This window comes from Triticum urartu, chromosome 3A, assembly GCF_056163025.1.
Source record: "Triticum urartu cultivar PI428250 chromosome 3A, HENAU_Tu73, whole genome shotgun sequence".
In the NCBI taxonomy this organism is placed as follows: Eukaryota; Viridiplantae; Streptophyta; class Magnoliopsida; order Poales; family Poaceae; genus Triticum; species Triticum urartu.
Genome location: NC_141875.1, coordinates 15,873,953 through 15,889,996, shown reverse-complemented (window position 1 = coordinate 15,889,996; position 16,044 = coordinate 15,873,953). Strand labels below are relative to the sequence as shown.

Here is a 16,044-nt window from a genome sequence, read left to right as displayed (position 1 = left end):
TGACCCAATGCCGGTGCAAGAAGGAGACCGTGATGACGGCTCCGGTGACCGAACCGAGTCCGGCCAGGTATATATATTAGTTAAGCCTATGCTGACTAGCTGATTGATGCATTCATTGTTTTGGTATGTACACATATTAATTAAGTCTTTGTTCTTTTTTCTAGCCCTCCGGATCGAGCACAACTTCGGTAAAGAGACGAGGCCCGAAGAAAAAGTTGAGCTCGGATGAAAAGTTTGAGATCATAGCAATCGCGCCCGACGGCCAACCTATTGAACCCCTCCGGACAAAGAGCGCATTTGTTGCTCAGTGCGGGGTTCTGGTTAGGGACAAGATCCCGATAAGCATCCAGCAATGGTTTAAGCCGGCTACAGAAGACCCTGAGGTGTCTTATGTCAATGATATGCAGAAAAATGATCTTTAGACTGAGCTGAAGTCAAATTTCACCCTACCGCCTGAGGATAATCCAGAGAACCCAGTTAAAGAGAAATTAATCAAGTCTTTTGCTCTGAAGAGGATGGCAGAACTATTCAGGAGGTGGAAGAAAGAGCTGAATAAGTTTGTCGAAAATAATGAGACACCAGAATTCAAGGGCAGATATGAGAAGATCAGAGATCACTGGCCCGCATTTGTGGCCCACAAGACATCAGAAAAGAGTAAGAAGATGTCGGCGACAAACAAGCAAAATGCTGCGAAGAAGAAGCTTCACCATCGCACGGGGTCAGGTGGCTACCTTGTAGCCCGGCCTAAGTGGTCCAAGACTGAGAATGATCTGGTTCATAAAGGGATCGAACCAGAGACAATTAACTGGCCAGACCGTTGCCGGACTTGGTTCTTCGGGGCTGGCGGAACCCTGGACCCTGTAACAGGGAAGTGCATTTGGATGAACGATCAAATGGACATACCAGTCAGTAAGCTTAAGCAGTATATCGAAGCAGCGTAGGAAGGGACGTTCTTTCCAGACAGAGAGAACGACGAGCTCACAATGGCCCTCGGGAATCCGGAGCACCCTGGACGGACACGAGGCGCGCCAGGCTCCATTCCGTGGAAGGTAGGGTTTCCGGACGCAGGCGGTTACAAATCCCATGAGAGGAGGAAAAAAGTGCAGCAGACCCAAATACAGGCGCTGCAAGCAAGGGTAGACGCGATAGAGGAACGAGAAGCAAATCGCAGCAAACGTACTGCCGAAGCCTCCCCCGAAGCTACCCCGCCATCTCAGCGCAGAAGCAGCGTGGCTTCCACCGAGCTGCTTCAGCTGGAGCATGCCTTGACGGCTCCTGCCAGCTATCCCGTGGATGCTATAACGGAGTCTCAAAATTGCCACCTTATGACGCAATGGATGAATTTGAAGGTCAAGGCGGCTGTTGGCTCTGTTTATCCTACTGAACCCGGCGCAACTTTTCACTGCTGGCCGATTCCAGAAGGATATGCTAGGGTGATGGTGGATGAGATAACGGAGGGATTTGAGGACCTCCAGCTTGACCACCCTACCGGTGAAGGGGAGACTCGGCTGGGGTCTGCTCTGAAGACTCCATGCCTATGGCGGAAGGAGCTCATCAACCTTCCGAACTGGACGCCACCGCCTCCTCCTCCTCCTCCGGCGAGTCAGGGCACTCCGTCTCCACCGCCTCCTCCTCCGGCGAGTGACGATCAGGGCCCTCGGCCGGCTCCTTCTCCGGCGCGTGGCGGCACTCCGCCTCCTTCTCCGCCTGCGCCCACGCGCCCGAGTAGCCAGTCTCCTCCTTCTCCGCCTCGTCAGCAAGGGCGGAAGAGACCTGCCGCCGCTCCAGCTGCTCCGGCGCGTCGTAGTCCTTCTCCTCCGCCTCTTAAGCAAGTAAAGAAGACAACCGCTCCGTCTGTTCGGTCGGCGTCTAGCAGTACAACCAGAGGTGGGAGGACATACAGATTCGGTCCTTCTCTGAAGACTCAAGAGAAGTTACCATATGAGAGGACCCTAGAGGAGAACGCCGAGATCGCGCGAGAAGAAGTGAGGAACTTCTTTGAAGGGGTGAAAGCAAAGAAACATCCACCTCCGGAGGAGAAGGTAGATCGGGTGAAAGTGAAGCGCACTCTGGCTGCCCTGACAAAACCACCGAAGTCTGATCCGCCGAAAGGAAACTATGACCGCATTATTGGAAAGGAATTTGCCAAAGCGGAGCGGTCGGGAAGTACTGTCAGTGATCAAAGGCTGAAAGAACGACGAGCTGGGAAACAAACTGCCCAGCTCGGCGAACAAGCGAAGCAATCGTGCCCCCAACTCAAGGTGCCTAGCCACAACGTCGCTAATGATCCGAGGATGGTGCCCGGTTATAGCAATCTTGCAGATTACCTGCCCGACGAAGTACATTATGAACCCATGGACGTGCAGATACAAAGATACGAGTACGGGAAGCCTCTCGTCAAAGATGAAAGATCTCTATCAATGATGATGCGAAGATTGCATGATTGGTACTTGAAAATCTGCAGAGACTCTGGGGGAGGAGTACTTTGTATGTGAAAGTTAAAAAGGAGCATGATCTCGTTGGAATTGATCTGTTGCATGTTCCATTTGAGGAGTTCTATCAGTTTTTCAATCAATTGGCCCTCGATAAAACAACGGTCGCCTGCTACTGTCTGTAAGTAGTACTACTTCTGTCATTAAGTTTCTCTATATAGCTTAGCTCTTTCATTGCATGTATTTATAATCATCCTCACTATATTATGCAGATTGAAGATCGCCGAATTGAAGAAAAGACAAGTCGGTGATATTGGGTTCATTAACACATATCTCATAGATGCAACTCAGGTTAAACTTCATGCCGCAGCTACCGAGCCCAACTTGCTACGATCGTTCGTAATAAATCAAAACAAAGATATAATACTCTTTCCTTACAACTTCAGGTGAGTGTTACTGTCTTGTGCGTATTCGGTTTCCCTTATATATTAGTCAAGGTTATAGTAATATAATTCATGAGTTATGCATGTGTATGCAGTTTCCACTATATTCTCCTAGAGATTAAACTTGAGCAGGGAGTAGTAACCGTCTTGGACTTTAAACGAAAAGATCCCAAGGAGTATGCGGACATGACTGAAATCCTGAAGAAGTAAGTTAAATCGATCATTATCCACCATATCAGCAACTTTGTTCATTTCCTGATATGAAGTAATTGTTTTCTTTGTCCGGCAGAGTTTGGAGAAAATTCACCAAAACAGTTCCGGGACTGCCGAAGGAGCTGGAATTTAGACACCCGAAAGTAAGTACTATAGTAGCATGTTCCGCGCATCTCCTAGTGATTCAAGCGCTAGTTTCATCAATACCATTTAGCATTCTTGCTTATCAGTTTGATTGACCTCTATTTCTTGTAAAGTGGTTGTGGCAGGAACAAGGGAATGATTTCTGTGGATACTACATCTGCGAGTCCATCCGCCACACGACCTATGAGAGGGGCGGGTACTCTAACGAACAATATGAAGTACGTAAATAACAACATTCACAATTTTATTTTATTACCATCATTTGTGTTGAGTTTCATTCATTTATATATATATATATATATATATATATATATATATATATATATATATGTATTGACCCCCTTCTTCAAATTAGATGTTTCGGAAGCGGGATGAACTCCTAGCACCAGCTCGCATGCGAGTAATTCAAGAGAAATTGGCGGCATTCTTTCTTGACCACGTGATCCCTGAAGACGGAGAATTCTATGTGGACCCTGAGTCCGTATGATTATATTTGTAAGAGATAATTATTGTATATATGTAGCCGGTAGTGTCAGATAGATATACGAGAACTTGTTGTTCGACCAATCTCTCGGAGAAGGAGAGGTGGTCGATATCACTTCTCTCTGTATATGCATATATGTTCATGACGATCTTCTGTTTCCTTCGTTTGCTTACTAGCTAGCTAGCGTGTCTAGTCCTCTCTATACGTATGTATAGTACGTAGCGTCGACCAAGCACGGACATAACAGAGGACACTTCTCTCTATTAATTATAACTAGCTAACACAATATATGAAACACCTAAATTAACCCCCCAAAACCCCCAACCCCCCCCCCTTTCAAAAAAAATCAAAACCCCCAGCCACAGAAGTGCTGACGCGTGGATGCCTATTGGTCCCGGTTGGTGCCACCAACCGGGACCAAAGGGTCTCCTGACTGGGCTCTGCGCACTGCCCACGTGGAGGGCCTTTAGTCCCGGTTCTGGATTGAACCGGGACTAAAGGGGGGAGGTATTAGTACCGACACTTTAGTCCCGGTTCCGGAACCGGGACTAAAGGCCCTTACGAACCGGGACTATAGGCCCTTTTTCTACCAGTGGGTGCACGGGCTCATCTGCACCTGAAGAACAATAAATTCAATACAAATACTACAAAAATTCCAAAATTTTCTCATTTTTTTAGGTGTAAGATGTTCCAGTGTGTAATGTTCGTACCAAATTTTAACTTGTTTGGACGTCTTAGGAGCTCATGGCAAAAAAGATAAAATCGGTCAAAACAATACATGAACTGTAAACTTTCTGACAGCCTCAAAATTTGTAAAAAGAAATTGCTTAGAGCTACCAAATTATCCAAACTCCACGAAATTTGGCACGGACTTCACAACATGAGCATTTAGCATCACAAGAAAATCGGATTTTTTTAGTTGTTTTACTATTTTAAACAAATTTACTGTTTATCTACGGGTGCAAATGCACCCGAGAGCCAAAATGTCGTGTTACGTACTTATCAACTATGTTCCGAATTATAAGGCATTTGGGATATTTTGATATGGAGTACACCGAACACACTGAAAGAAAGTTAGAACATTTTATAATTCGAAATGGGGGGGAGTAAATGTCTACCCTAGACATCTGGCTAGGCTACCTTCCCGCCAAAGGGTCCGTTTCAGGGTGGAAAGTGGTGCATCATAGTTTCAGTGGTTTTCTGACCGTACTTTCTGTGAAAACACATTGCGGAGAAAGGAAATTTCCGAAAAGAAAAAACTTGCATGATGCCAAGTCTAGATTATCATGATTGTGCATGTGCAAAAATGTATAACTGTGAGTGCAATCTGTACCTAATAAGCAAGATAACCAGCACAAAAATGTAAAAAAAACTAACAGTGATGTAATTTGTGGCAAAAAGAGACGCATTTGTGGCAGCGAGGAAGCAGTATGTAGCCTTGGTGGATGAGGAGCCCCAAGTCCTAAGTTGGCATGCCGCGGGATGCAGGCGAAGTGCCGTCTCTGGTCCACTCGTGAGCTGCAGCGGGCGGGCGGGCGGGGAGGAACGGCGGCAGCGGCAGCGGCAGCAGACAAGCGACCCGGCTCTCTCCAGTGACCAGTCCACCTTGTGGAGCCTGTCCATGCATTGAGGTACGTACGTACATGTTGGGCTTTGACTTGAATCTGGCTTGCTTTGATTCCGATGGATGGATAGAGAACGAACGAGAGGAGGATATATAGTGCATGTAGGATGCGGTACATGATTTTCAATAACACCCCCTAGATCTCTGTCAACCCGGTGTGTGTTGAGGGAGATCTTGAACACAATCGGGAACTGGGCTGTCCTTTCTGCGGTCATTGAGCAGTGGTAGGACATTTGACATTTGAACTTGGAATTTGCAGCTTTAGGTCGGACACCATCAGGTTGGACACAGACGACAGAGATGCCATGCCCAAATGGCTCTACTACAACATTGAGCAACAAAATCTGCTTGTCTTTGGTACAGAGAACGTGCAAGCCTGGTTGTACGTGGAACTCAAGCTTCCTGGAGTATCTGATGGTCGTAGGCGGCCGCTTGTGCATGGAGGTGAAATGGTCAAGAAGGGCGGCCGTTGGCCCCGCAAAGCCGCAGTTCAACTCCGGGCAGAAGCATGGGGCGTTCGGGCATGCCTTCTCGTGTCCTTCCTTCTGGTAGTAGGTGAGCTTCTCTGCGCATCTATATTTTGCATTGGAGCAAGGGACCATGACTGATTCCATGAGACGTTCCATCCCTAAACAGCGCTTGAAGGTAGTTTCAGCAGAGCATAGGTGACAATTGTTGTGCATGAGCTTGGGACGGCAAGACGAGCATATGAAATGCCCCACAGAACACTGTGGAAGAAACAGGAAGGATTAACCGGGTCCTCATGTTAGAATAACTTTTGACAGGAATAAAAGTTGAAGTACCACACAGCAACATGACAAGTTACTACCACGCACAAAAATTATGTGAACATAATGCTATTAGAGAGATATATCATCCACCCCTTATCCATACCCTACCTAGGGATCAAGCGTGGACTAGAAAACGGTGTACATTGTTGCTGACAGCTTCAGTCTCGATCAAACTACCGGTGTCCTAAGACTACCAATAGTGGGAGTAACTTCAACAGTAACATGCAAATTTGCTTATGCGACAATGAGTTAATTAGGAGAGAGGTGGTCTGAGTAACTTAGCTAGTTACTGTAACATCACATGTCCCAATACAATATAAGTCTATAACCTAATAAATAAAATTTTGCATGACACCACACTTATGTTACTACCCACTAAAAAGGCAGTAATATAGTCTAGGGATATGTGTATGTTACTAGTGTATGTTATTCCTCATTGTGGCTAGTGTAAGTCCGTGGACACACACAAAAAAAAGTGACCATGCATAGGCCATGGCTACTCCATTCCATGCTGTCAAAAGAAACTATTCTTGGCAAGTACTCCCTCCGTTTGAGAATATAAGGTGTATTGATTTCCGTGCAGGTCAACCACTTGAAAGTTTGACCAAGATTATAGAATAAAATAATAACATCTGCAATACCTAATAGATAAAATACGAACCTACTTTTCATGATGTATCAAATGATATAAATTTCATATTGTGGATGTTGATATACTTTTCTAAAAACTCGGTCAAACGTGCACTCTTTTGACTTTTAAAAACAAATACACCTTATATAAAGGAATGGAGGGAGTAAGGCATTATATCCAACTACATATAATCAATTTTCCTTTTAAATTTTACCTGAGCTTTAGGCTCTACTAGTGGCAAGTAAATAAATGCACATGTACCTGGTAAATGGGAGGTCGGAGGGGATGAAAGCAGACGGGGCAGTCGAGGGCGTCCATCCCCATGGTGACATTCTGATTCTTGACGCTGTCGATCAAACTATTAGTGTCCTTGGGCAGCGACTATAGCTACTCCATTCCGTGCGTTCACAAGAAACTGTTTTTAGCAAGTAGTAGCATTATATCCAACTGCTATTAATCATAATTTTCTATTTCATCTGAACATTGAGAGACAGGTAAAAATAAATACACATGTATGTACCTGGTATAAAGAGGCCTGAGGGGATGATAACAGACGGGGCAGTCGAGGGCGTCCATCCCCATGGTGACATTCTTCGTCTTGCCGCTCCTCTCCCTCTCTCCTGGGGCTTCTACTCGTCTCTTGCTAGAGGTACTAGCATCCATCGCCACCAAAACTCAAGTTACCGGTACCACCTTGCTTGATATTACAATTGCACGTGCAACAGAGCTCCACGCCTATCGATCAACCACAATCCATTCCCCTGTTTCACAGCATATACTGATAATAAGAGTCACCGAAGTGACAATGGCTTCATGTATTTCTCCTAAACTAGCAATGGAAAAGCAACAATACAGAGGGCGTGCGCATGTGCTGACTTTCACACACAGGGTGAAATCTGTTCACTGCGTCTGCCAGTTTTCTTGAGCAATTCAGCAGAGAACAGAGGGCGATGCATATTGCAAGCAGTACAACCTAGCGAAGAAGCAGTAAAAGGGGAGAAATTTATTCTTCCCGTGGGAGAAATCGCATGAAACTCGGCATATACGTGCGAGTTTTTTTAAAGGAAAAATCTAAGGCCAAAACATGTACCCCTTGACTCTGGTCAGCTGGAATTGGGTCAAGTGAAGTTCAATGTATTCAGGTGATGCACGGTGGCTTCAGCTGCTTCTCTCCTACTCTTCCACCCTCTTGACCATATTTAACTACCACCTCGTCCTTAGCTAGAATAATTGCATTTATGAAGTCCACCGGCTGCGGCGAGCTTTTGCTATTCTCATCAGCCACAGACTAGCTGGATACAACTTTCTTCGCCAGGTTTCGTATGTACGAAGCCGATATCCTAGCCATGAGCTAAGTGTTGATATGCACGCTGCATGCAGTTTGAGGTCTGAGTGGGCGCCGCAAACCCCACTCAAACCATCAATCGGACGGCCCGGTAAAAAAAAGCGATCCAGACGGGCAGTATGGACTGACAGAGCTTGAGATGAAATGATTTGAAAAAGAGCCGAGTAGTATCATCAATGCTCACTTTGTGAGAGATACAATCTATGACTATGATCTTCTCTACATATAAGCAGAGTAGATTCATAATGACAGTCATTTCTTCCACAAAGGGTGCAATGATGACTCAAACTTGCCGCCTTTGCATGGCGCAACTATTTAAGCAGGCCGCATCGCTCCTCGCGTGGTGAGGTGGGACTAAACCAACTATGCATGTGTCGAGCCTCACTTAGCCGAAACTCGACAAACATAGAAAACATGATCATTTTTTTACATAGAAGACATTTTAGAAAAGTAAAAACATATGGTAACAACAAAACAGAAGAAAAATGAAAAGTTTAAACAATTTGTTTAAAATAAAAATCTCTTTCATCAGGCTATCAATGTACATGAATGAGCCAAAGTTGACACACGACGAACAATCATTGCGGGGCTCCCGAAGGAGCGCTCGTTAAAAACTTCAAAAATTAAAATCCTTCGAGATGTAGTTATGTTACTAGATCTACTAGTTAGGAAAATTAAAAAAACATAAATTTGGACATGTTTTGCAAAAAAGTGTGATGAAAAAGTAAAACGACTATATCTTTTGCATACGATGTCGAAAAAAACGTATAATATATCAAAATGTTCAGCACGAAAATCCGCATCCGATTTTGACGGTCATAGGCCGTTTAGCGATTTTTTAGAATCCTCAAATTTTAAAAGAAAAAAAGTTATGCTCAAATTTCAGTTTTTTTGAATTTTTGGTTAAATCTGGTCAAACTGTGATCAAACTACTTATTCAAGAAATATTAGTGTTAATAAATAAGTATTCAAGAATATTAGTGTTACCAAATAATTATTTCAGTTTTTTTGAATTTTGGTCAAATCTGGTCAAACTATGGTCAAACTACTTAGTCAAAAAATATTAGTGTTACTAAATAATTATTGATTTTAAGAATAATAGTTTCAAACTCAAACGGTGTAACGTGTGACTTCATTCTCAACTTCAATTGCTAAGGGTTAATAGGATTGACAGCTTACTATTGTTAGGAAAACAACAAGTGCGGTCTTGGAAACAAGACGGAATAGAACTTGAAGGTTAAGCATGCTCAGGCTGGAGTAGTGACAGGATGGGTGACCGGCCGGAAAGTTAGATGATTTGAAATGATGAGGGGTGATTAGAGATTAGAAATTACTAGTAAATTGCACGTGCTTTGCACGTCGCATGTAACAAACCGAGGAACATATAAACATAATTTCACTTATGTCAAGTTTTGGTAGCTCAGAATGTTTTTTCCTCATGGCACGGCTTATTTTTTTGCTCACACCTAATATTTTTCTAATTGTTTTGTAGTGAAATGGGTTCATCTCTTTATTGCTACTTGTTCAGACTCAACAGGAATATATGACATGAAAAATTAGTAGCAATAAATGAATATATGTGAAGTTTTGATCCGCTGAAAAAGATAAACCCCTAAATTTTTGGGAAGTGAATTATTTCAATTTCTTGAGCAACAAGAGTGCACAGTTATACATACAATTTTTTTATAGCTTCTACTGAATAAGTGCATGTACCTCAATGGTCCTTGCTAATGACTGTTTGAGATTTCCTTGCGTTCATTCATATATGATTTTTCATACATAACCAGTTGTGCACAAATTAAATCGAGTCGCTGCATCATAGTGTATATCATCTTAAATATACTTGATATGGGATATTTAGAATTACATGGCAGCTTATAAGATAGGACAGAAAAAAAAACTGAAAAGCTTTCTATACATGAACACCAACACTTGGCGGTCAGAATTCAGGATTGCAGGGCATTATTAGATTTCTCCTTGATTAGAAAGTACAGATCATCAAAATAGAAATTGAAAAGCTTTGTGAACATAAACACAAACACTTGGTGTTCAGAATTTAGATTGTGAGGTATTATTTCGATGTTGGATTAGAAGGCACAGATCAACAAAATTTTGGCTCTACTATGAGAATGACTCCACGTTACCTGTTTTCCAACTTGATAGTTTTGAAGGTGCAGTAGTAGTAGTACGTGATCCAAATTCCAACAGTGCTCATGCACCACTAACAATAATGGCAGCTCTGCTCACGGGATGGTACAGTGGCGAGGATGATGCCCATCGCACAGGATTTGTGTTCCACACGCAAAGCACGACTCGAAGATGCCAGGAACGTAAGGGGGTCTGATGACCGGAGAAGCGACGGACATGGAAAGGGATACTGTAGAGGGTTGGCACGGCTGGGAGGGTGTGGATCATGGTGAGGGACTGGGGGAGCACGGCTGGAAAGGTTGGGATTTTGGTGGCGATGGACCTGTGATCTACATGCCCGACCGAGTGGGAGTGATGCAGCGATCGATTTCGGGAATGCAGAGAGACGGTGGGATGATCGGCGGTGGTATGAGCTATCGCACGGGAAAAGAGTCCACAAGAGATAACTTTGTCAGTCGGGGTTCGAGGTTGTTCTAGTTGCGTGGCGTAGACTCCCTAGACCGCGGGCGCGTGCAGCAACTTTCTACCCTATTCACGTGGAAGGATCTCGTGCAACACAAGAACTGATCTGACGGCTAATAACTCTTGGATTTGCCAATTCTCAGCCGTTCGATTGAGAAGATCCAATGGATGATAACGTTAGTTATTCCCATACTATATAGGGGTATAGATATAGATAAATTGAGCAGTGATGAGGGATGATTAGAGATTAAATGCAAATAATTCAAAAATTCTAAATTTTTTTAGTCCCGATTGGTGTTACCAACCGGTACTAAAGGTTGAGCTCCAGACAGCGGCCATGTGGAGGGCCTTTAGTCCCGGTTCATAACACAACCGGGACTAAAGGCCTGTTTTCTACTAGTGCACCCTCATACACAGTAATTGGAATTATTAACATTTGCACGTTGTATGGAGTTAGACACAGAGATTGGAATTGTTGAATTATCGCATTGTCTCAGGGAACAGATCATGTGGCTGACGAACTTGTTGTAAGAGTTTTTGCTGAGAAAATCAATTGCAAATTGCAATTAGGTCGATGATGAATCTTTAGTTTTATTTTGAACTTTCTTGTGAAGGATATGCGCCATGACGACTTTTCTAGGAAAACAATCATGGGGTCCCATGTACGCTTGCTTTACAGTTGAGAATCGGGTGTGCACACAGTCATCAGTCCTCACTAGTCATCTCCTCATCTCCAGACCAGATCCGGAGCACCGACGACGAGAGACGAGGGGAAAGGCAACCAATCCCCCAGATCTGGAGCTGCCCGTACCCTGAGAGCTCCTCGCCGGTGGTCGGGTCGAATATCTTCCTTCGGCTGCAGCGACGACGAGCCCGCCCCGGAGGCCGGGGCGGCGGGGGCTCCGACGAGCTCCGTCTGGCGAGCGGCGGCGGTGAAACAGGATTTGCATCCGAGTTTCCGACAGCTGGGATCCGTTTGACTTTGGCTAGCCGCTTGCGTCGATTCATGATTCAGGTTCGATTCCACTCCCTTTTCTTTATCAAGCACGGCTACCATGAGATTCAGTGATCTGATTTGACCGATTTCAACATGGCAGATGCAGTCAACGGACGCACGTCTAGAGTAAGGGCTGCAACCAGAAAGTGAAATCAGTCCTGGGTGTGGCTAGCAACTTCAGAATTGAAAAGATGATTTAAGTTATTTCCTCTATAGTTAGAAAAAAAGAAGGAAAATCTGTCCTGGTTGTGCTGCTGCTGGTTGCATGGAGGCAGCAGTGGTGAGCGTGTCGCGGGGCGCCATAGGCTTTGTGATTGCGAAGCTTGGCGATCTGCTCGCCGGCAAGTACAAGCTGCTCAAGGGAGCCAAAGGAGAGATCATGTTCCTTAAAGCTGAGCTCGAGAGCATGCGAGCATTCCTGGAGAGGATGTCGGAGGCGGAGGAGGAGCCCGACAAGCAAGCCAAGTTATGGGCGAAGGAGGTGTGTGATTTGTCGTACGACATCGAGGACAGTGTTGACGAGTTCATAGTCCTGGTGGAATGTGAGTCGGACTGCGAGCCGCATGGATTTAAGGGATTCATTCATAGGAGCATGAACTTGTTGACGACGATGAACACTCGGCATAGGGTCGCCAAGGAGTTCAGAGGCCTCAAGAGCCGTGTCGTGGAGGTGAGCGAGCGGCGCATGAGGTACAAGATTGATGATGCTGTCTCAAAGCAAAACAAGACAACCATAGACCTTCGCCTCCTGGCACTCTACGCAGACACTGCGGGCCTTGTGGGTATCGACGGGCCGAGGGATGAATTAATTCGACTGATGGCGGGTGAAGAGGGTGGTTCTGCGCAACTGACGAAGGTCCTCTCTATAGTGGGGTTTGGAGGGCTTGGTAAGACTACACTTGCGAACCAGATTTACCAGAAGCTAAAGTGGCAGTTCCAGTGTCGAGCTTTCGTTTCTGTGTCCCAGAAGCCAAGCATAAGAATTATTTTGAGACGAATGCTCTCTCAAGTTGGCTATGTAGCGCGTGAGGGAGCCGACATGGAAATATGGGCTGAGGATGAACTGATCAGTGAACTCAGAAAATTCCTTATGGATAAGAGGTACGCCTGTTTGGAATTGACTGGCCAAAGTAATTTGTATTGTTTGGTATTGTATAATTGTTATTTTTTTATATTGCTAGTACTCTTTTGGTGGAAGTTATGTACACTTCTGTAGATGTTCTATGCTCGTGGTTCACTAGAGAAACTAGTTAAACACTAATTTGAAATGCTAGAATCTGATAATTGATTTCCATCTATTCTGAAAATAAAGTTCCTCAAATAAACTTGGTTCTCACAAATGCAGGTATAAGATTCAACTTTAGCCACAGTTACTTCATTGCGTAGACAAGTCATTGCATTTTCAACTTTCAACTTTCAACTTATAAAGGTTCTTTTTTCGTGTTTTGTCTGTTTGAGATGCAGTTGCAGAGACTGCGTATGCTTTCATGTATATTTTGCTGTTGCCTATAGTTTAGCCTTGTACTTATTCTAGTTTATATCTAATAATTTTGCAGGTACTTCATTGTAATTGATGACATTTGGGATGAAACTACATGGAATGTTATTAGATGCGCTCTTCCAGAAAATTTGTACGGTAGCATGATAATAACAACTACCCGAATTAATTCTGTGGCTAGAGCTTGCTGCTGCAATCAACGTGACTATATTTATAAGATGAAGACGCTAAGCAACGAAGACTCAAGAAAGCTATTTTTCAGAAGAGTATTTGGTTCAGAGGACGCTTGCCCTCTGTATTTGGAAGAAGTTTCAACTCAGATTTTAAAAAGATGTGGTGGCTTGCCTCTTGCAATTGTGACTATATCTAGCCTTTTGGCTAGTGAGCAAAACAAATTCAAGGAGCATTGGGTGCACATAATGAATTCCCTGGGACCCAATTTCGAGGTGAATCCAACATTGGAAGGAATGAGGCAAATACTGAGCCTTAGTTACATAAATCTTCCTCATTATTTGAAGACATGCATGCTGTATTTGGGTATGTATCCAGAGGACTATATAATCTGGAAAAATGATTTGGTCAGGCAATGGGTAGCCCAAGGCTTTGTAAGTAAAGCACATGGGAAATATCCAGAGGACGTTGCAGAGGGCTATTTTAACGAGCTTGTTAACAGAGGCATCATTCAGCCAGTTGATACCGATCATAATAATGAAGTGTTATCTTGCAGACTGCATGATATGATGCTTGACCTTATTATACACAAGTGCAGAGATGAAAATTTTATCACTGCAACAGATGACATCCAAGACATGATTGGTTTGTCTGACAAGGTCCGCCGACTCTCCCTCTATCTGGACGGTACAATAGATGGCACGATATTGGAAACCACCCAGCTCTCACAAGTAAGAGCACTTGCAAGATTTGGTAACTCTGCATATGCACCTCCTCTCTTGAAGTTCAAGCATCTCCGAGTTTTAAGTCTTGAATTTCGGTGGGAGATACCTGACCTCACTGGAATATCTCATTTGTTCCAACTGAGGTATCTGAAAATTAAAACAGATGGTAAAATTCAAGTTCCGTCAGATGTTGTTCATTTGGGCCGGTTGCAGCACCTGATCGTCCCTCGTAGGACAATTTTGCCCAATGGAATTGGCAACATGAAATCTTTATGTACGCTGCAAGAGTTTGATGTGGGCTTGAATTCTATAGACAACATCAGAGACCTCGGAGATCTCATCAATTTGAGGGATCTTCGAATATGTGATCATCTTTCCAAAATGGATGAATTGCATGACATGGAGAGAAGACAGCGTTTGGATGTTTTGACATGTTCCCTTGAAAAACTTTGCGACCTCAGATATCTGCACATGGATTATAAGATCAAAGTTAGTTATGTGTTAAGTTCGCTATTTCTTCGAAGGCTTCATATGTTGTGTCCGTTTCCAAAGGTTCCTAACGCGATTGGAGAGCTCCATAACCTCTTTGACCTTGATCTCACAATTGAGGTGTTGGAAGATGATATTGCAATCCTTGCGCAGTTGCAATCTCTTAACCGCCTTAAATTGCACATCGAAGGGAAACCTGAAACTGAAGAGAAGGTAGTCATTTGTAGAAAGGGATTCCCTGTTCTCAAGCATTTCTGGCTATTCTGCATCAGGATGTCACAACTGACTTTTGAGGCAGGGACAATGCCCAGTCTCGAAAAGCTCGAGGTAAGAATCAATTCGCCGTACGGTGCTGCACCTACGGGCATCGAGCACCTATTAGGCCTCAAGGAAATCCTTGTAATTATTGGGGGATGTGGTGACGAGGGATCCTGCAGTACAAGAGCTGCACTGTCAGCGTTAAGGAAGGCCATTGATATGCGCTCAAGTCGTCCTACAGCTAACATTAAGTGTGTTGACAATTGGCTGTTCCTTGGGCGCCTCCTTGATGACGGCTTCAGCTGGAGGAAGTACGGCCAGAAAGATATCCTTGACGCCAAGCACCCGAGGTTACCAAAGGCTTCTTCTGAACTCACCTGAAACTAACATTTTTGTTTCCTGGTTGCACGTGGTGCATGAGGGAGTCTGACCTGTGTTCTTTTAAATTGACCTTTTGCAGAGCTTACTTCCGCTGCACATATAAGACTTTGCAGGGATGCCAAGCGCAGAAGCAGGTGCAGCGCACAGACGATGATCCGGAGCTCTTCCTAGTCCTGTATAAAGGAAAGCACACGTGTATCATGGAAACATCACAAGCTTCACAGGAGCAGAGGGTCCTGGTGCCACAGCCCATAACCGAGCACAAAGAAAGCTAAAAAGCAGAGTAAAGCCAGTCATTATGCTGGTAGCATAGTTCTGTATCTCGATTCGTCAGCGTTGCTTCCTTGCATTTCTCTCTTTTGCACTTTGATGTTTTTACTAGACACTGCTTTTGTTCAGAACTTCACTACCTTAGCTTGTAAGCTTAATTCGGGGCTGAACATATATAGTTTCCTGCTTCGCAGGGTCGCTCTCTTCAGATAATTTCCAGTACAGTAGTGTGATGGACTGATGGTGTCACCTTATTTGAGCAGACCCACTGTGGTTATTGAAGATTCAGATCTCGGTATCTGATAATCTCCTAGCTTGTTCCAAGCTTGGGGAAGAAATTCTAGTATTTTCCATAGTTTTGCGTATATTTTCCTTCCTGTAGTTACATCGTATCTTTTATGGCGACTTTTCCCCCACAAGTGTGCAATCTATACTATCATCCCTTATAAGTAAATGACATGACTTGTATACCTTAGAGTGAGAGTTGTTTCTTTATTAATGAGAATTTTGTTTACTGTGGTTTGATTTTTTTTCTATT

At 44.1% G+C, this 16,044-nt stretch overlaps 2 protein-coding genes across 3 annotated transcripts; one reads left to right on the top strand and one right to left on the bottom strand.

Moving 5' to 3' along the window:
• Window positions 1-5,178: 5,178 nt before the first annotated feature.
• LOC125546503 (putative E3 ubiquitin-protein ligase SINA-like 6) lies at window positions 5,179-7,425 on the bottom strand. The gene is made up of 4 exons (XM_087514567.1): window positions 7,370-7,425; window positions 7,024-7,111; window positions 5,457-6,068; window positions 5,179-5,331 (listed from the first exon to the last, which is right to left on the bottom strand). The coding sequence occupies exons 1-4, from the start codon at window positions 7,423-7,425 to the stop codon at window positions 5,179-5,181; spliced, it is 909 nt and encodes a 302-aa protein (XP_087370693.1).
• Window positions 7,426-11,234: 3,809 nt separating this feature from the next.
• On the top strand, window positions 11,235-15,794 carry LOC125542398 (disease resistance protein RGA5-like). 2 transcript variants are annotated; one of them, XM_087545988.1, is made up of 4 exons: window positions 11,237-11,732; window positions 11,815-12,815; window positions 13,271-15,205; window positions 15,316-15,794. In XM_087545988.1, exons 2-4 carry the CDS (start codon window positions 11,980-11,982, stop codon window positions 15,509-15,511), a joined length of 2,967 nt encoding a protein of 988 aa, XP_087402114.1. In that variant the 5' UTR covers window positions 11,237-11,732; window positions 11,815-11,979; the 3' UTR covers window positions 15,512-15,794. The 2 variants fall into 2 exon arrangements, with proteins under 2 accessions (XP_087402115.1, XP_087402114.1); XM_087545989.1 differs by lacking the exon at window positions 15,316-15,794 and having other exon boundaries at window positions 11,235-11,732; window positions 13,271-15,251.
• The last annotated feature ends 250 nt before the right edge of the window (window positions 15,795-16,044 follow it).

What these genes read in the sequence shown, in the direction of transcription:
- LOC125546503 (XM_087514567.1), bottom strand. Translation starts at nt 7,425, where the DNA reads ATGGATGCTAGTACCTCTAGCAAGAGACGAGTAGAAGCCCCAGGAGAG. An exon ending in GCCCCAGGAGAGAGGGAGAG is followed by an intron (nt 7,112 to 7,369) that starts GAGCGGCAAGAC and finishes TAGTTTGATCGA; the next exon opens with CAGCGTCAAGAATCAGAATG. An exon ending in TCCGACCTCCCATTTACCAG is followed by an intron (nt 6,069 to 7,023) that starts GTACATGTGCAT and finishes TTTCTTCCACAG; the next exon opens with TGTTCTGTGGGGCATTTCAT.
- LOC125542398 (XM_087545988.1), top strand. Translation starts at nt 11,980, where the DNA reads ATGGAGGCAGCAGTGGTGAGCGTGTCGCGGGGCGCCATAGGCTTTGTG. An exon ending in AAATTCCTTATGGATAAGAG is followed by an intron (nt 12,816 to 13,270) that starts GTACGCCTGTTT and finishes ATAATTTTGCAG; the next exon opens with GTACTTCATTGTAATTGATG. An exon ending in CTTGACGCCAAGCACCCGAG is followed by an intron (nt 15,206 to 15,315) that starts GTTACCAAAGGC and finishes GACCTTTTGCAG; the next exon opens with AGCTTACTTCCGCTGCACAT.